At 44.7% G+C, this 20,904-nt stretch overlaps 1 protein-coding gene across 1 annotated transcript in view; it reads right to left on the reverse strand.

Annotated features, from left to right (window-relative positions):
- Window positions 1-450: 450 nt before the first annotated feature.
- Window positions 451-20,904, reverse strand: part of FAM210B (family with sequence similarity 210 member B) — a 36,487-nt gene continuing 16,033 nt past the window's right edge. The window contains exons 2-3 of the mRNA XM_030222501.1: window positions 3,464-3,639; window positions 451-895 (exon numbers count right to left, since the gene is read on the reverse strand). Coding sequence (XP_030078361.1) covers window positions 679-895; window positions 3,464-3,639 — 393 coding nt within the window. The 3' untranslated portion in view covers window positions 451-678. The remainder of the gene's footprint in view (window positions 896-3,463; window positions 3,640-20,904) is intronic.

Consider the following 20,904-nt stretch of genomic DNA (forward strand, 5'->3'; position numbering starts at 1 on the left):
TGCTTATTTCTGGGATAAGCAACATAAAATGTTTTGTACTTTTTTGGGGATCTTGCCAGGTATTTGTGACCTGGATTGGCCACTGCTGGAAACAGGATACTGGGCTTGATGGACCTTATGTACTTATGTATAAACAAAACAAAAGAAAAATAGGAAAGCAGGCAATACCTTTTTATTGGGACTAAATATATTTTTGACGATCCTGCAGAGATCAAAACCTCCTTCCTCAGGTTAATATGACATTTCATCAAGGACAAGGATGACTTTAGTTCGGGGGTTCTCAACCCAGCCCTCGGGCCACACCTAGCCCGTCAGATTTTCAGGATATCCACAATGAATATGCACGAGATAAATTTGCATACCTTACCTCCAGTTTATGCAAATTGACCTAAGGGAAGCTCTAAATAGCAAAGGAAGTGTAACAGAATCCAGGAATTGTACTGGGTAAAGCACCTATGAAAATACAATCATTTATTAAGAGGCCATTGAAGACCTGCGTCAATATTTAAAGTTGAACGGTTTCCGTTTAGTCAAATTCAACAGACGGCTAAACTCTCCCATGAAGATGTGCCGCCCCTCTCCACGCAGAGTCAACCAAATCCAACGCGAGCCTGGATATCGTATCGTACCAGGAGGGAAGTAGCTTCAGCTGCTGTTGCCTTCTGATTGACGTCTTCGTCAAGGGTTTGGGGTTGGAGGTTTAAAAACACCGATCTTGCGAAAGTACCTGACGATAAACGGCACCGAAACCACCGTAATGCTGATACGGACTGGAGCGAACAGTTTGTGGATGGCGTAGGCTAGCATGAAGGTGCTTGTGCCAGCGGTAGCTTTAGAGCGAACGATGGCTTCGTTGAACCCGAGCTTCAGGAGGACGGCAGAAATATCCACACCACTAGACAAGAAAAAGAATACAGGAAAAATATATAATCCAACGTACGACGACATTAGGTAGGATTTCCATTGCCTCCCTCAAAGCGTGGACAATTTCCAAAAGGTCATCGGCACAGCTAAAGCCCTGCTTGGGATGCAGCAATGACGGCTTTGAAAATTGTCCTGATAACATATCTGAAACATTAGTTCACTTGAAAGTCATGATAACTGAACCTTTTCTGACATTGTAAGTAGTCTGCTATGCCATACTTTGCATTATTATTTCAATATTTTTACTGCTGTAATTGTCTATTGCTCATGTTTGATTTATTCTTACTGTACATCGCCTTGAGTGAATTCCTTCAAAAAAGGCAGTAAATACATCTGCCCATTTTATTCCTCCCCCCCCCCCCCCCCCACCTTTTTTTTTAATTAAGGAGCTTGCTTTGGTTTCTGAGATACTGGTATTTTAGCAAAACTAGTGCTGGGCAGACTTCAACGGTCTACGCCCTGATCGTGACTGAATAGACATGGATGGGCTGGAGTGTAAATTTTAAGGGGCTTTGATGTTAGCTTCAGAACTTAGTATAAGAACAGTGCTGGGCAGACTTCTATGGTCTGTGCCCTGAGAAAGGCAGGGACAAATCAAACTCAGGTATAAAGTATCACATACTATGTAAAATGAGTTTATCTTGTTGGGCAGACTGGATGGACCGTACAGGTCTTTATCTGCTGCCATTTACTAAGGTACTATGTAATGTTAAAATCATGGACCATAGCCGCTCCCCCCCCCCCCCCCCATGTAAAAATCAGAATCCAGTGCAGGTTATCACAGTCCCTGCCTTTAATCTGCCTCAGAAAGTAGGTGAAGGCTGGGGAGGGGGGGGGGGGGGCATGAGAGAAACTGGGGGAGGGGGCTTTGTACCACTATTTTCAGTTTAGTATCACATTTTGTTTGAAACTATCTTTTTATTACCCAAAATGCATGCTGTGATTAAAAATTTTAATTGCATAATTAATCGGGATTAAAATTTGTAATTGTTGCCCACCTCTAGTAAAAATGTATCAATTCCGACTCCAGCTTCAAATTAATAACTTATTCAACGCAGATACATAAAAACAGCAAATAACTATATATATATATCTCCTCTTTGGTATTATGTATAAAACCAATCAAGGTCTAGCAAATTCCGCAAGAGCACCATGTTATGTGCAGTGATTGCTAAGCTGGGGCACCGTCACTTAAAATCTATTCAACACCCTCCTGCGGTACAGGAAGCACAAAAAAAACGAAGCAGGCTGAACAAAAAAAATGAACATTTGCTGGGGTGTGAAAGAACGAAAATTGGGACTGTCGCAATAAATGGTTACATAACCTTCAGTGAAATCCACCACTGGAAGATGTTGAAAGCACTGAACACAGCTAGATTTAGAAAGGGATTCTGGAAAGTTCAGGGGGGGGGGGGGGGGGAGGAGGGGAAAATCAAACCACTGCCAGCCAGGAAGCATTGTGAAAGCTGCTGCTTATCCCTAAGTGCTAGTAAGAACGGATGTACAGAGCTGTCAAATTACCCAGTTCCAGGACAGTCCTCGATTTCGGACAACCTTATTCTGATGTATTATACGACCTGCAACACTGATTTCAATGGGTCGAATCAGGGACTATTTATTTATTTACTAGCCGTTGAGCCCGTTAAAATGGGCTGGTGGGTCGCCGCCCCCCTCCCCCCCCGAGTTCGCCGCCCCTCCACCCGGCCCATCTCTTCGCTATTCAACTTACATCTCCGCAGCAGGCAGAGATCAGCTGAGCTGCCATCGGCCTTCCTTCTCTGCCTGTGTCCCGCCCTCGTGTGACGTAACGTCAGCGAGGGTGGGACACAGGCAGGGAAGGAAGGCCAACAGCAGCTCAGCTGATCTGCCTGAAGCGGAGATGTAAGTTGAATAGCGAAGAGACGGCCGGGTGGAGGGGTGGCGGAAGCGGCGACTCCGGGGGGGGGGGGTACCAGTGGCGGCGACCTCGGGGGGGGGGGGGTAGCGGTGGCGACCTTGGCGGTTCTCTCCCCTTCGCGCAGTTTCCCTCTCTTTCCCGCCCCCCCCCCCCCCGTCATCACATATTGACGCAGGGGCGGGACAGACAGGGAAGTCTCTACTGCGCATTTGCGAGTGAGTATGGTCATTCGCCGTTTATATGTTTGATTGGGGATTTATTACCTGCCTTTATGGAGAGATTCACCCATGACACACTGAACTAGGATGTAAGGTCAAGACTGGCCAGAAAGCCTCCCTCCTGGAACTGGGTAACTTGGCAGCTCTGATCTAATTTTGGGGATCCTGCCAGGGTACTTGTAGCCTGGATTTCCCACTGCTGTAAACGAAATACTGGGCCTCAGTATGGTATTTATGTAAATTATTGGTAGTGAGGGGGTCACTGTTAAATCCAGTCAGGGTGACACGCGCCCATGATTTCAGCGGAAAGTGATCATACAGACTAAAGACTAGTTATCTCTGGACAGTCTTTCGCTGTGTTTTGCTTGCTGTTTGAGAGATTTTGCACAGAGCAGAGGTAGTGCATGAAGATTTAAGAACACACCTTGAAATAATCAGATAGAACATTCCCAAAGATACTAAAGAGATTCCCACATGGAAGCCAACTCCGACAGCGCCGTACTCTTTAAAGACCTGCTTCAACTGCTGGGACTTGTCAGGCTTCTTCTCGTCACCATCGCTGCCACCTGCAGCCTCCTTTCCAGCAGCTCTACTTGGCTCCTGAGCAAAGAGAAGAAGAAACATCTTTAAGAAACCCAATCAGCAGCGTGATGAGCATTACATGTTGCCAGCGAGGCAGAATTTTCTAAGATTTTAGCTGGTATTTTCACATTCCAGCTTATCTCAGACCTTGCTGAGTTCAATCAGTGAATATCTGTATTCTGCAACTCAGTCTCGACTGAGATCAGGAGGCAAGCGAGCCCTAACACCCTGACAAAAAGTCTTACATTTTCTTCTCCTGTTCATCAACTAGGCACGGAGCAGTCTGGCAGAACCAAAATGCTTTCCTGCATCCGTCACCTTAAATTCAGTAACTCGCTGGCCCCAAGACAGGTGTCCTAATCATAGAATGAAGCATGCGAGTCAGAGACAGGCAAATGCAAAGGAAAAGCCTGGGATTTAATCGTGTCTCAAGATGGATACTATTTGCTGATAGTGATAACCATACCCCCACTACTAGTAATTTTGTATCTTTATGAGATGTATGCAGCGCTGTACAGGTATGATACACCGTAGGCTCTTTGAGGAAGGGACTAAGTGGATACCTGAAGCAATGGGAGATAAAGTGACAGCAGGGGGACTTGAACCCTGGCTTCTCTGGTTCACAGATATAGGTAGAGGAGTGTGGTAGCCGTGTTAGTCCACTCTTAAGGTTATCAATAGAAATCAAACAAAATAAAACATGGAAAAGAAAATATGATACCTTTTTTATTGGACATAAATTAATACATTTATTGATTAGCTTTCGAAGGTTGCCCTTCTTCGTCATATCGGAAATAAGCAAATGTGCTAGCTGACAGTGTATATAAGTGAAAACATTCAAGCATTACTATGACAGTAAAATAGATACTATTGGAGATTCTACATGAAATGTTGCTACTATTGGAGATTCTACATGGAATGTTGCTATTCCACTAGCAACATTCCATGTAGAAGGCTGCGCAGGCTTCTGTTTCTGTGAGTCTGACGTCCTGCACGTACGTGCAGGACGTCAGACTCACAGAAGCAGAAGCCTGCGCGGCCACATTGGGACTTTTACATGGAATGTTGCTAGTGGAATAGCAACATTCCATGTAGAATCTATAGAAATTAAACAAAATAAAACATGGAAAAGAAAATAAGATGATACCTTTTTTATTGGACATAACTTAATACATTTCTTGATTAGCTTTCGAAGGTTGCCCTTCTTCCTCAGATCGGAAATAAGCAAATGTGCTAGCTGACAGTGTATATAAGTGAAAACATTCAAGCATTACTCTGTTGATCACCCTCCCCTCCCCTATCCACCACACCCATCCTGTTAGAATATCAATGATATGCTTTGATGTCCCCATGCATACCTCCGACCCACCCCCATCCTCCCACCCTGTCAGACTGTCATAGTAATGCTTGAATGTTTTCACTTATATACACTGTCAGCTAGCACATTTGCTTATTTCCGATCTGAGGAAGAAGGGCAACCTTCGAAAGCTAATCAAGAAATGTATTAAGTTATGTCCAATAAAAAAGGTATCATCTTATTTTCTTTTCCATTTTGTTTGATTTCTATTGATAACAGATATAGGTAAAAAGTGGGATGTTTGACCACGGAAATACAAATCCTGGAGACAATATCATAAGAACTTCTTTACTGAAGAAAAGACTCGACACAACTGTTGTGTTTCGGCCTACAGGCCTGCATCAGGAGTCTATAAAAACATAAATCAAATAAATCTTTCAAACAAATACATATACAGAATCAAATAAAACATTCAAATAAGTAATAAATATACAATAAGAGGTCAACATATAATAAAATACAACAATAAAAATAATGATAATAAATAATGATGAACGTAAAGTCTCTAAGTGACGTATACACAGATTATGCATATGTGTCGAGTCTTTTCTTCAATAAAGAAGTTTTTATGATATTGTCTCCAGGATTTGTATTTCCGTGGTCAAACATCCCACTTTTTACCTATATCTGTGTTTTCCCGTGAGGCATTCGAGTTCTCCGCTTGATTGCGGATTTTTTTTTAACATATTCTCTGGTTCACAGCCCATTACTCTGATTCTCAGTCCATGGGATGCATCTTGCCAGGCGGGTTTTCATGGTACCCACAAAAAACATGTAAGAGAGAGAGATTTTCACGGTGTAGTATACTCAGAAGCCTGATAAGTGATAAGTTGAGATAAGTAACCTTTTTATAGGTTCACCAACTTTTTTTAAACTCTGTGTTTACGGTGCATAAGAATATTCATTGTGACACCATCAGCAACAGACTCTTGATGCAGGTCAGGTGGCTGAAACACATAAGTACATAAGTAATGCCACACTGGGAAAAGACCAAGGGTCCATCGAGCCCAGCATCCTGCCCAATCCAAGCCCCATGTCGTCGTGTATGACCTCGGTTAAAGTTTTATAGCACTATTTGCTGACCGAGTGGATTTTTGGTCATCTTCGCTGTGTTTTACTCGCCGTTGGAGAAATTTTGCACAGAGAGCAGAAAGTGCACGAAGATTTGTCTCGTGGATATTCCGAAAAATCAAACTGGCTAGGTGTGTCCCAAGGACCGGGTTGAAAACGCCTGCTCTAACCACTATAGCACATCCATTCTATAACTGATGTTTGATGGAGAAAGAAATATAGAAAAAAAAAGTTCCAACTTTATGAATATATATATATATTTTTTTTACAGACTGTGGGGTTCTTTTACTAAGGTGCGCTAGCGTTTTTAGTGCGCGCTAAAAATACGCACATGCTAAACGCTAGAGGCGCCCATAGGAATACATTGGCATGTCTAGCGTTTAGCGTTCACCTATCTTTAAGCGTGCACTAAAAACGCTAGCACAAAAAGACCCCCTGCGTATTTATATTCTGCATTTTTAAAGCCAAGGCCCAAGTAAAGTGGATTTACACCACTTCGATCTGTTCCTCGATTGCTACCAAGGAGAAATGTACAGATAATCTGTAGGAGCTCAGCAAGACTCGGGCTGCACATACTGCAGCGGGACATGTTTATCCACTCCTACTCTAGCTGAGATGATATTTTTCAATACTACTACTTAACATTTCTAAAGCGCTACTAGGTTTACGCAGCGCTGTACAATTTAACATAGAGGGACAGTCCCTGCTCAAAGAGCTTACAATCTAGAAGACAAGTGAACGGTCAGTCCGATAGGGGCGGTCAAATTGGGGCAGTCTGGATTCACTGAACGGTAAGGGTTAGGTGCCGAACGCAGCATTGAAGAGGTGGGCTTTAAGCAAAGACTTGAAGATGGGCAGGGAGGGGGCTTGGCGTAAGGGCTCAGGAAGGTTGTTCCAAGCATAGGGTGAGGCGAGGCAGAATGAGCGGAGCCTGGAGTTGGCGGTGGTGTAGAAGGGTACTGAGAGGAGGGATCTGTCCTGTGAGCGGAGGTTACGGGCGGGAACATAAGGGGAGATGAGGGTAGAAAGGTAGTGAGGGGCAGCAGACTGAGTGCATTTGTAGGTAAGAAGGAGAAGCTTGAATTGAATGCGGTATCTGATTGGAAGCCAGTGAAGTGACTTGAGGAGAGGGGTGACATGAGTATATCGGTTCTGGCGGAATATAAGACGTGCAGCAGAGTTCTGAACAGATTGAAGGGGGGATAGGTGGCTAAGTGGGAGGCCGGTGAGGAGTAAGTTGCAGTAGTCAAGGCGAGAGGTAATGAGAGCGTGGACGAGAGTTCGGGTGGTGTGTTCAGAGAGGAAAGGGCGAATTTCTAATTCTTCCTACTTTCTTACTCAACTATATGTTACAACTTTGCCTTACCCCTCACTACCAATTTAAAAGGCACAGAAAATGACGCCAATGTGGGCTTCACTTTCGGGTTTGTCTGGTGTATGCAAACAGGAGCTGAGATTACTGCAATACTCTTCTGCCCATGCGCCAAGCATGTTCCCCCTGCTTTCCATTTTACAGTGCACATATAATTTGAAAATCATTTCCTTTGAGCATTGGCGAGCTAGGTTTCTGCGCTACCAAAGGTCCATCAGCCCAGTATCCTGTTTCCAACAGTACCAATCCAGGTCACAAATACCTGGCAAGATCCTAAAACACTACAATACATTTTATGCTGCTTATTCTAGAAATAAGCAGCGGATTTTCCCCAAGTCTTAATAATGGCTTACGGACTTTTCTTTTAGGAAGCTATCCAAACCATTTTTAAAACCCCGCTAAGGTAACTGCTTTTACCACATTCTCTGGCAATGAATTTGAGTTTAATTATACATTGAGTGAAGAACTATTTTCTGCAATTTGTTTTAAATTTACTTTGTAGCATCATTACGTGCCCCCTTGTCTTAGTATATTTTGGAAAGAGTAAACAAACAATTAACGTCTACCCATTCCACGCAATTGACTATTTTATAAACCTCTATCATATCTCCTTTCAGCCATCTTTTCTCCAAGCTGAAGAGCCCTAGCCACTTTAGCCGTTCCTCATAAGGAAGTTGTCCCATCCCCTTTATCATTTTCGTTGCCCTTCTCTTTACCTTTTCTAATTCCACTATATCTTTTTTTTGAGATGTGGTGACCAGAATTGCACACAGTATTCAAAGTGCGGTCGCTCCATGGAGTGATACAAAGGTTCCCTTCTTACTGAATGTTGCATTCTTAGGCAGCCAAGAAGGCTGTAAAGTTCATTATTTTATCAGCAGTATCAAAAATCAGAATGGAACAATGCCCTGTGCCACAGACGTTTTGGACAATGTACATCTATTGTTAGCAATTTGCTACAGATCCTTCCCTCCACTGCTAGCGTATAAAATAAGTACATAAGTAATGCCACACTGGGAAAAGACCAAGGGTTCATCGAGCCCAGCGTCCTGTCCACGACAGCGGCCAATCCAGGCCAAGGGCACCTGGCAAGCTTCCCAAACGTACAAACATTCTATACATGTTATTCCTGGAATTGTGGATTTTTCCCAAGTCCATTTAGTAGCGGTTTATGGACTTGTCCTTTAGGAAACCGTCTAACCCCTTTTTAAACTCTGCTAACCTAACCGCCTTCACCACGTTCTCCGGCAACGAATTCCAGAGTTTAATTACGCGTTGGGTGAAGAAACATTTTCTCCGATTTGTTTTAAATTTACTACACTGTAGTTTCATCGCATGCCCCCTAGTCCTAGTATTTTTGGAAAGCGTGAACAGACGCTTCACATCCACCTGTTCCACTCCACTCGTTATTTTATATACCTCTATCATGTCTCCCCTCAGCCGTCTCTTCTCCAAGCTGAAAAGCCATAGCCTCCTTAGTCTTTCTTCTGTGGAAGATTAAACAGGCCTTCAGTATCTGCAAACTGCTGACAGAAGCACTAAAGGGCCATGAACTAACCTGTCTCAAGGTTAGCCAAGACTGCAGAGCTAGTAATAAAATGTACATTTACACGGGGTCAGCTGAATGCACGATCTATGCAAGGCTATGACAGTCTATTTTTAAATGAAATGGTTAGTTTTTTTTAAAGGGAAAGAGATAAAAGGACTGTGGCCAAAATAAAGAAAGAGCATATGCAAGTCACAGTGACTGCAGCAAGGGATTGTTTTCCCCCCCACGTTAAATTTCATCTGCCATTTGGATGCCCAGTCTTCCAGTTTCCTAAGGTCTTCCTGCAATTTTTCATAATCCGCATCTGTTTTGACAACTTTGAATAGTTTTGCGTCATCAGCAAATTTAATCACCTCACTCGTCGTTCCATTTTCCAGATAATTTATAATATGTTAAATAGCACGCCAAATTTTACAACGTTTGCGATGAAGATGAAGTACCAACGTTGTTGAGACCTCTGTGCTGCTTGGTTCCCTGACGAAGATAATCGAAACGGGACCGTAGGAATCAGCGCATTGTTTGGAGGACAACATGGCAAGATAAGTGTAACTGATTGACTTTCGTTTTTTAAAGACATTGAATGTTTCTTTTTTAAAGGGATATGAACTATTAAATTGAAAGCATCAATTGAAAAAATAAAAAAAAAACATTAATTGAAAAAATTGAAAAACTTATTGAGGGTTTTTTTTAGTCTGTGATGCCTTTTTCTACGTGCAATTAAACAAATAAGTATTTTTGAATGTTGCCGTAGCAGTTGAGACTTTTCCCTCATTTACATATAAGCACTGCTGAGTTACATAGAGGGGCATAATCGAACAGAAACGCCTATCTCCATGGGCGTTTATCTCCGAGAACGGGTCCGTGAAGGGGCGGACCGAATCGTATTTTCGAAAAAACATGGACGTTTATCTTTTTTTGAGCTGGGCGTTTTTGTTTTTCAGCGATAATGGAAACCGAAAACGCCCAGCTCAAAAACGAATAACTCCAAGACATTTATTCGTGGGAGGGGCCAGGATTCGTACTGCACCGGTCCACCTCACATGCCAGGACACCAACCGGGCACCCTAGGGGGCACTTTTACAAAAAAAAAAAAAAAAAGGTAAAACAGCTCCCAGGTGCATAGCACCCTTCCCTTGGGTGTTGAGCCCCCCAAAATCCCCCTCAAAACCCACTGCCCACAAGTCTACACCATTACTATAGCCCTAAGGGGTGAAGGGGGGCACCTACACGTGGGTTCAGTGGGTTTGGGGGGCGGTTTGGAGGGCTCCCATTTACCAGCACAAGTGTAACAGGTGGGGGGGGGGGGGGGGGATGAGCCTGGGTCCACCTGCCTGAAGTCCACTGCTCCAGTGACCTGCATACTGCTGCCAGGGAGGTGGGTATGACATTTGAGGGTGAAAATAAAAAGTTGTGAAACGGCATATTTTGTGGTGGGAGGGGGTTCGTGACCACTGGGGGAGTCAGGGGAGGTCATCCCCGATTCCCTCCAGTGGTCATCTGGTCATTTAGGGCACTTTTTGGGGCCTTATTCGTGGAAAAACAGGGTCCAGGAAAAGTGCCCTAAATTCTCGCTAAAAACGCATATTCTTTTCCATTATCGGCGAAAGGCGCCCATCTCTGATCGGCAGATAACCACGCCCCAGTTCCGCCTTCACCACGCCTTCGACACGCCCCCATCAACGTTGTCCGCATCCGCGACGGAGTGCAGTTGAAAACGTCCAAATTCGGCTTTTGATTATACCGCTTTATTCGTTTTTGGGAGATAAACGTCTATCTCCCGATTTGGGTCACAATATAGGCGTTTTTCTCTTTCGATTATAAGCAGGATAGTAACATAGTAGATGACGGCAGAAAAAGACCTGCACGGTCCATCCAGTCTGCCCAAGATAAACTCATGTGTATACCTTACCTTGATTTGTACCTGTCTTTCTCAGGGCACAGACCGTATAAGTCTGCCCAGCAGTTTTTCCTGCCTCCCAACCACCTGTCCCGCCTTCCATCACCGGCTCTGGCACAGACCGTATAAAAGTCTGCCCTCCCCTATCCTCGCCTCCCAACCACCAACCCCTCTTCCCCCCACCTGCTCTGCCACCCAATTGTAGCTAAGCTTCTGAGTTGGGAAGTTAGATTTTCTATTGGTGTCAGCAGTGGTGATCTGGTGTTGGAATTTTCAACAGTCCACTTCCCCATCGTAAGATTACTTTTCCTCTTATTTTTCTTTCTCTATGTGTCTTTCATGCATCGTTTAAATTCTGTTTTGGTTTCTTGCTTTTATTGTAGCTGAAACTTGTCTTTGGGGTTAATGCTACACTACACAACACTCAAGCTTTCAGCTCTGTGGTGTTAATCAGAATCCAGCTGTGCAGGTGCTTTGTTGGCGGACCCTCAATATTCTCCCCAAGCAGGATGACACCCCTTCCTGCTTTAATTTACCCATTCGTTAAGGACTGTCACTACTTATGAGCTGAGGGGACTGGGTAAACCTGATCCTCATTCTAGTCAGACGGACGGTTGTATACCCCCAACATTAATTTCTTTCCTGTCACTCATGGAATTTCTATCCATAAAGATTCAACATGGCAATCTCGTTTTCTGCAGAATATTCTGTTTGATTCAATGTCCTCTAGCATATAGCACCACCCCTCTCCAATTTGATTCATCCTATCAGTGTGATATAAGGAGTGGAGGAATGGCCTAGTGGTCAGAGTACCGGTCTTGCAATCCAAAGGTGGCCGGTTCAAATCCCACTGCTGCTCCTTGTGATCTTGGCCAAGTCACTTAACCCTCCATTGCCTCAGGTACAAACTTAGATTGTGAGCCCTCCTGGGACAGAGAAATATCCAGAGCACCTGAATGTAACTCACCTTGAGCTACTACTGAAAAAGGTGTGAGCAAAATCTAAATAAATAAATATTTGAGATTCTACATAGAATGTTAATGTTGCTATTCCACTAGCAACATTCAATGTAGAAGCCTGCCCTTGCAGGTCAGCAACCCGCGTAGGCTTCTGTTTCTGTGAGTCTGACGTCAGACAAACAGAAGCCTGCGCATCCGCTTTGCTGATCTGCAAGGGCAGGCTTCTACATGGAATGTTGCTAGTGGAGGAGTAGCCTAGTGGTTAGTGCAGTGGAACATGGAATGTTGCTACTATTGGAGATTCTACATGGAATGTTGTCAGTGGAGGAGTGGCCTAGTGGTTAGAGCACCGGTCTTGCAATCCAGAGGTGGCCGGTTCAAATCCCACTGCTGCTCCTTGTGATCTTGGGCAAGTCACTTAACCCTCCATTTCCTCAGGTACAAACTTAGATTGTGAGCCCTCCTGGGACAGAGAAATATCCAGAGTACCTGAATGTAACTCACCTTGAGCTACTACTGAAAAAGGTGTGAGCAAAATCCAAATAAATAAAATTTGTACCCTAGTTATCCTCCTTCCACCAGGTTTCTGAGATGCCTATAATATCTATCTCATTTAGTGTTATAACTAACTCACTTATGCTTTAGGCTTCTAGAATTTGTATAGACATTTGAATGTGTTTTTTTTTGTTTGAATCGACAACCTGCTTAGCAGATGACAAAGATAATATGCAATTTTCTCAATTTGATCTTCCCTTAATGGCACCTGGCTTACTTCTGCCTTTTATTATCAGGATGCTCTAACTTTCCTGTTTGGATAGTATCCTATAAAACTAACCTTACTCTGAACCATGTGCTCCTCTGCCACTATCAGATTTCCCTCAGGTTCAGGTTTAAAAGCTGCTCTCCCCCTCTCCTTTCTAAACATCAGCGCAAGCAGCCTAGTTCCGCCCCAGTTAAAGTAGATCTCATCTTTTCAGAAAAGGATCCTCCTTCTCTAGAATGTTACCCAGTTCCTAACAAGTCTAAGTGTCTTTTCCTTGCATCATCGTATCATCCATGCACTGAGACTCCAGAGCTCCACCTGCATCTTGAGTTCCGCTCATGAACAGGAGGCATCTTTGAAAATGCTACCCTGGAGGCTAGTACTCATATACCAAAACAACTGGCTCCTCCCCAGCACTGTCTAAAACCTTATCTAAATGATACATTAGGTCTGCCACATTTGCTCCAGGCAGTTAAGTGACCAAGTAATCCTTACACCTGCCACACATCAAGCTATCTATATACCTAATGATGTAATGTCCAATGAAAATGGCCATCCTAACCCACTGAGGATGTTATCTCTAGAACAGGTCCTGGCTCACCAAGGTCCTTGGTCCTGCCACACCAAGGTGATGCTCTCCTTTCAGGACCATCTTCTTCAAAGTAGCACAGAGGTTACCAGACTGTCCTATCCTACTATTTCCCCGTAGGTCTCCTCTGTTTCCGTTTGCTTCAGTTCCTCCAAGTCTGCTAGTCTCCAGATATTGGACATGTTCTCCGAGAGCCAGGAGCTCTCTGCACCAAGTGCACACATATGATCTCTGCTCAACTAGGAGATAATCATACGCAGGGGCTATCCAACTTTTGCATTGAGTGCCCTAAATTAAGAGGGAGAAGGCTTTTTTTTTTTTGTCTGGGCTTGGCGCTTTCAACATTTGGTGCCCTAGGCAGCACACCAGGCAGGGAGACTGGGGGTCAGCTGCCCAGATTAAGAACTAACAAAGAGTATAAATCTATCACTTGATATAGCAATTAATATCCAGTCCCTGAAACTAGAACTCCCATTACTCAGCTGTTATACAAGTGCCAAGTAAAATCAGCTGCCAACATGGAAATTCAACTTTAAGCAGTAAGCCTAAAATCCCATCTCTCCGTAAACTTAGGACAATTATCAAAGACCAAGAAACAAATGTACATATATCCCTCACAATCTTAGCTGGCAAGTAAGCAGAATCACTGTCAAGCCTCAGACCTGCCATGGGCAATTAATTCAGAAAAACAGCATCAGCTCCATTTTCTGGTTAGTCCATGCTAAAGGTTACACCCAGGGTGTCTCCTTTTTTTCAGAATACACATAAGCTTGTAAGACTGGCTGAACACAAAACATTTGGCAGATTTGAAAGTATCGGGCACATTTTGCTACAAATCATTTCAATATATAAATTGCAAAAGAAAATGCATAAGTAAACACGTGTTTACCTTCTTCCGCTCAAAAGGAGCTGCCACCCAGCTCCGCAGCAAGGTGATTTTACTCCAAAACCTTAACGTGAAAACAGAGCTGAACTGCTCACACTTCATTAAAACTGGGGCATCGTTAATAAGTCCCTCCCTGTGCAAAAATTCTCCAAAACAGGCCACAATCCGTTTTGTTCCAATGCTGGACAGTCTAAAATGCCGAATAACTTAATGCTGGGCCTGCCTTTGGGGATCTAACCGCCTTATTTTCGAAAGAGAAAGATGCCCATATTTCGACCCAAATTGGGAGATGGGCATCTTTCTCCCATGGGCGCCCAAATCGGTATAATCGAACGCCCATTTTGGGCGTCTTCAACTGCACTCCGTCGCGGAAACAGCGGGGGAGTGTCGGAGGCGTGGTGAAGGCAGGACTGGAGCGTTTATCGGCCGAGGACAGATGGGCGTCCTCGGCCGATAATCGAAAAAAGGCGTTTTTAGTGCGAATTTGGGTCACTTTTTTTGGACCCTTTTTTTCCCGAACAAGTCCCAAAAAAGTGCCCTAAATGACCAGATGACCACCGGAGGGAATCGGGGATGACCACCCCTGACTCCCCCAGTGGTCACTAACCCCCTCCCACCCAAAATAAACAACTTTAAAACCTTTTTTTTTCCAGCGTGTATGCCAGCCTCAAATGTCATACCCAGCTCCATCACAGCAGTATGCAGGTCCATGGAGCAGTTGTTAGTGGGTGCAGTGGACTTCAGCCAGGTGGACCCAGGCCCATCCCCCCCTACCTGTTACACTTCTGGTGGTAAATGGGAGCCCTCCAAACCGCCCCCAAAACCCACTGTACCCACATCTAGGTGCCCCCCTTCAGCCATAAGTGCTATGGTAATGGTGTAGAATTGTGGGGAGTGGGTTCTGGGGGGGATTTGGGGGGCTCAGGACCCAAGGGAAGGGAGCTATGGACTTCAGAGGTAGTTAACTTTTAATTGTTACAAGTGCCCCCTAGGGTGCCCGGTTGGTGTCCTGGCATGTGAGGGGGACCAGTGCACTACGAATCCTGGCCCTTCCCACGATCCAATGCCTTGGATTTGTTCGTTTTTGAGCTGGGCGCCTTCGGTTTTCATTATCGCTGAAAAACGATACCGCCCAGCTCAAATCCGCACAAACAAATCCGATGCATTTGGCTGGCACAAACCGTATTATCAGAAAAAAGATGGACGCCCATTTTTTTTCCAAAATACGGTTTGTCCCGCCCCTTCACGTACCTGTTCTCGGAGATAGACGCCCATGGAGATGGGCGTTCGATTATGCCCCTCCACGGGTGTCGTCTTGTTATCACACACAAGGAAGATAGGGGATGCTCACCACCACTCCCAAAATCTAGAGGAGCCCGATGAAGGCTGTTTACCCCACTTCTCAGCAAAACACCTCCCGTTTGCTGAAGGGGGGAGGGGACACAATTTGATCCCTAGGATCCCTCATCCCTGAAATGCTGAGTCATCACGATTATTACACACCCACCTTGTGTGCAGCCGCCAGGGCGGCGCTGGTGCTGCTGACCCGCACGATCATCTGTCGCTGCAGGATCCGAACTCTGCTGCACCCCAGCACATAACCGCCCGCCTGCTCCGCCGCCGCCCCCCACAGAATCCCCGATCCCGCGCCGGGGGCGACGCAGCGCTTCACCCACCACCCTCCCCGCTGCAAGAACTGCCAGTGCATTATTTAGGATCGGAGATCGCCGCCCCTCAGTTGCACTGGACCAACTCTCTCCCCCCACCCCGGCTCTCTAATTTAGTTCCTGCTCTGCTCCCTGCATGCAATCCCGTGAGCAGCTCCAGTTTTGCATTATGGCTGCATATAATCGTTGATGCATAAATCACTATTGCAACACTTTCCTCCGCTCGGCTCAACTTTCTTTCTAAAGCGTCACAGCGGGAACAAGGCAGCTCCTGGAGTCCCTCCGGACCTCGCTCACACCAAGCCTGACGTCACGCCTGCCCAAGACCACCACCATCCATCCAGCTGAAACGCAAAGCACGCTTCCGTGTTGTCCTCCTCCTGCGCTAATGCATATGCTCCGCCTCCTCCTGCAGCCTATTGGCTAGACCGTTTTTTTTACACAGCCAATAGGCTGCAGGAGGAGGCGGGAGCAGTGCGGCCTATTTATATGTTGCTAGATTTTGCATTTTTTTTTAAAGCCCTGATGAGTGAAAAAAAAAAAATAAAGTGAATTTATGTAGCTCTAATGACTTTAGCGACGAATCTGGCATTTCACATTTCTAAATTTTCTTTTATCATTCTTGAAATATTTATTAATTTTATAATGATACAGGGAAGAGAAATGCAAAGAACAAGGAATAACCAAATAGTTAAATCAAAGAATATTACATGGGAATTGATAAATTAATAATTAAAATTCATTTTTAAAATTTCCTTCTGCCGGGTCCGGTCACTACAGAACCGGAGGAAAGTGCATGTCTGTTTTTTTAAATCTAAAGGCCCGCCCATTGAGGGCTTTCGATGACGTACCTATCCACCAATCGCTTGTGGGAGAACCTTTGCAAAACCAATAGGGGCTGGATGGGAATTAGCCAATGGGAAAGCAAGCTCTGAAAGTGCCTGTATGTTTTTTTAAATCTAATGCCACGCCCATTGGGGGCTTTGGATGACATGCCTATTCACCAATCGCTTGTGGGAGAATCTTTGAAAAACCAACGGGGGCTGGGCGGGAATTAGCCAATGGGAAAGCAAACTCTAGTAAGAGGGGGGTGGAAGTGTCTATGTGTGGGTCTCATCTTCAGGCTGTAACAAGTCTAAATAAAGCTGTGTTAGTTGGCTATAGGCAGTGCCTTAAAAAGTGGAGGATAAAATATAAAAATAGATAGATAGATTCTAGTCTGGTGCCAGCATTTCAGACTACTCCTTCCTGGACACAATGAAGCAGCTTGCTCAATGCTAGGGGATTTTCTAGTGCTTCTTTAGACACAATCCCCCCTCTCCCCCAATGTCTGCATTGCCTGATTCAGGTTGTACGTTTAACAAAAGCCTAACTGGTGAGAGTTCGTGAGACCAACCACATATCATGCTTTTGTAACCCATAGGCAGTCTGAAGTGGTTGGCACAGGGCCATAGGAGCCAACTTTCAAAATTATTGGGGGTGCTAAGCCCAATGGAAATGACCCCTCCCTAGACACATACAAGGAATTTTCTCAATATTGGGGGTGCTCAAGCACCCACAGAGTCGGCTCCAATGCACAGGGCTATTCAAGCTGCTTGGAAGACTGAGGACACACCTTCAGGGAGGTTACACTGATGTGCAGGGGTTGTTAAAACTAGACACAGTTGGGATCAGGTCAGGACCAATATAAGTAGGGGGCAGTTAGTAAATTAATCCATACACTCAACTCTTTCTGTCTTTATTTATCATCTATGCTGTTTTCTAGCACTTCTAGTCTGAATTTTTTTTTTAATTTATGCATTCTTGTATCCCACCATTATCCAAAAACAAGTTTCGGTTCAAAGTGGCTTACAATTTACATTTTGATAGAGTTACAATGGTGTTGTGCAATGTGGAGACGGCATCTATAGTTCGTGTGGTTATTCATAAGAGTTTTTTTAATGAGAGATTTGAAGAGGAAAAGGTAGTGGTAGCTTTTTGTGTTCAATTGTAGAACTTTGGTGATATTTATTCATACAGTTTTTGAAGAGGTAGATTTGAAAGGAAGGGGTTCTGAACCTCTAGGTTTACTAAGAATAATCTTCAAGCAAAGGGGACAGACTTCAAAACAATAACAGTAGGCAGAGAGCAACAATAACATCAGTCAGTAAACTCTCCAATCCTCAAAATACTCCTTTCAGTCTTCTCTTGAGTATCTCTGAGAGCTGGGCTGAATAGTCTTGTTCGGGCTGCCTGGTCGTCCTTGCTGAGATCCAGGGAGTGGCTGCTGTAACTCTCCCTGTTGCTCTCTTGTACTCCAGAGCTGCTTAATTTCTTCCAGGAAAGTGCAAAGGCCTAAGAGATCCCTGTCACCTCTCACTCCTTCTGGTACAATGGCTGGGCTAAAAATCTTTGTCTCCTTGCAGTGTGCTGCCATGGTGAGGGAACAAAAATCAAAGATTTCAAATAGGGCTGGGGGTTTATGCCAGTCTCAGTTTCCTTCCAAAATGAGTCTCCAGGTTGTATCAGTATCCCACTGGTGAGGAGAGCCCTCCCTTTGTTCCGGAAATTGCAGGAGTATATAGAGATTTTAGGATGATAATACTTTAGTACAACCACTAGAGGTCTCTGCCATGGACCTAGAGCAGAACCTTATAGGTCTCTACACTTTGATTTTATGTTTTTTAGCTGGGGCTGGGTGATTGAGGTTCAGCTGAGCTCAGGGCCGGAGTTAGGGGGTGGCAAACATGGCAATTGTCTTGGGCCCCCATACCATAGGGGGCCCCAAACCTGCTTCAAGCTGAAGGAGGCATAGGCAGAAAGCCAGGTTTTGGGCCCTCTTCTAGGTTTCTGCTCTGGGCCCCTGAATGTCTAACACTTTCCCTGACTCCCTCCCCCCCACCATCGTTTGCAAAAGTTGGCTCTATGAGTGGAGACATATATCACAACAATTTAGGAACAGAGAAAGTACCTGCATATAATGTGTACAGTGCTGCGTACATCTAGTGGCACTCTAGAAATGATTAGTAGTAGCAGCAGTAGAATCCCTTTTGTCTGGTTACCTGGTTATTTTGATGTACTTGGGATTTCCGAAGTCAAGTGACACATTCGGAGTCCAACAGCTGCACTGAACTTTTTCTGATAGAGACATCAATACTGTACATAACCTCATCTGAACCCAAACACATGGGAAAGTAAGTAGCAGTATTGACATGACAGCCAAAGCAAATTGGAAGTGAGCCATGGAAAGTTATATAACAAGAGATTTGAGAGGGACCAGCCTTTCCCCAACTTTTAATCCTGTGTGGAAGATGAAACCCTGGCAGCTCTAAATGGTTGGATTGGTTTTCAAGTTACTTCTAAGTAGTCCAACATCTTAAACTCGTGCAAATGAGGTTGTGTGAAAAGGCATGCAGAAAATGTGTGTTTTTGCTTGCAAGGCCCTGTTTCCAATAAGTAATGCCATACTGGGAAAAGACCAAGGGTCCATCGAGCCCAGCACAGATTTTCCAATTTAGTTCTTTTGCAGAAGTAAAATTAGTTAATTTATAGGCGGTATATCACAATAAAGAAGAGATTTAATTTACATAGACATATGAAAAATGCCAGTACAAACAAAGATGTCACGCCTGTGGGACAGCACTTTACAAAACCAGAACACTGTACCAGTTATTTCATGGTAAGGATCCTGAGAGGGAACTTTAAAACAATACAGGAACGTAAGACCTTTGAAGTCAAAATGAGTAAATATTTTGACACCCACCAGACAGGACTTAACAAAGATCTTGGTTTTCTAGCCCATTACAAAGCAAAAAATCGTATTGCCTTGTAAATTAGTGCTCTCCTGTCTCCCTGACTCTCACCTATCCACCCCCATCCTGTTAGACTGTCACTGAAATGCTTTGATGTTTAACTCATCCCCTGTCTCCATGTATACAGACTGTCACTGAAATGCTTTGATGTTTCACTCATATATACTGTCATCTACCAACATTTGCTTATTTCCGATCTGAGGAAGAAGGGCAACCTTCGAAAGCTAATCAAGAAATGTATTAAGTTATGTCCAATAAAAAAGGTATCATCTTATTTTCTTTTCCATGTTTTATTTTGTTTTATTTATATTGATCACAATAAAGTCAAAAACCGGAAACTTGAAAACTTTAGTTTTTTCGGCAGTGGTTAGGCCCAGTATCCCACTCCTGTCTCTCTCTCTCTTAGTGGTCCTCACACTTGTATCCCTCTCTCACTCCCCTGTGGCTCTGGTCCTCAAGGTTCATTTTCCCTCTTAAAACATGCTAGTTGATTAAGACTGGGGCCCCAATGCTCAGAAGCAAATGCGGGCGCTAGAGGCCATTCATGCCAGACTAGCGCCTGAGAACCGAGCACGTGAACCGACAAGCTCATTGGCTCTCAGCGCAATGAGCATGCAAATGCATGCTAATCAGGTCACTCCCTATTCCTCCCCAATGCTCAGCGGACAGCGGGCCAAATAAGGGCGCTCTTGTCGCTGAAAACCCTACGCCATTTCGGAGCTGGCGTTAGAGTTTCTAGAGGAAGAGGAAGCAATTTTGGCACAGGTATTTGCTGCCATGCTAATTATTTACGGATGGAATCAGCACAGGAATGTTACTCCTCTATAGAATTTATCTCCTCAGCAATTTGATGGAGAGAATGACACCGAATCCTTTAGGCTCTGCAGACTGGACCCTCAGCCGTGATATTTTTGCAGTACAGTATCCCCCCCCCCCCCCATCCATACCCCCCATCCTGACTTAACACATTGGCCTCTCCATTCCCTGACCCCTACTGCACATTGCCAGATTCAACTGCCGGAGCCTGGGAACAGCTCTGCCTGCTGGGTTCTGTGCCTGGGTCGGGTTGCTCTCCCTCCCATCCTCTTCCTGGTTGTTGCAGGGGACGCTGGGCAAGCGGCACTTCTTCCTCCTCCTTCCCTCCTCCCCCTCTGGCGTTCTGGGCATGCGCTCAAGAGCTGTGCTTAATGTACAACTCGTGAGTGCAAGCGCCAGGCACATCCTCCAGCCGAACTCCCTAATGCCCAATGCTATGAGATGCCTATATATGCGTCTCATTAGCATTGAGCATTAGGGAGTAGTTCTGCGCTGTTCCATTGCTATTTCTCCGGTACTGTTCAGTACAGCACCAGAGTTCTGAGCATCTGCCCCAGGTGCTTTCT

The sequence above is a fragment of the Microcaecilia unicolor genome, chromosome 13, assembly GCF_901765095.1.
Source record: "Microcaecilia unicolor chromosome 13, aMicUni1.1, whole genome shotgun sequence".
Classification (NCBI taxonomy): domain Eukaryota; kingdom Metazoa; phylum Chordata; class Amphibia; order Gymnophiona; family Siphonopidae; genus Microcaecilia; species Microcaecilia unicolor.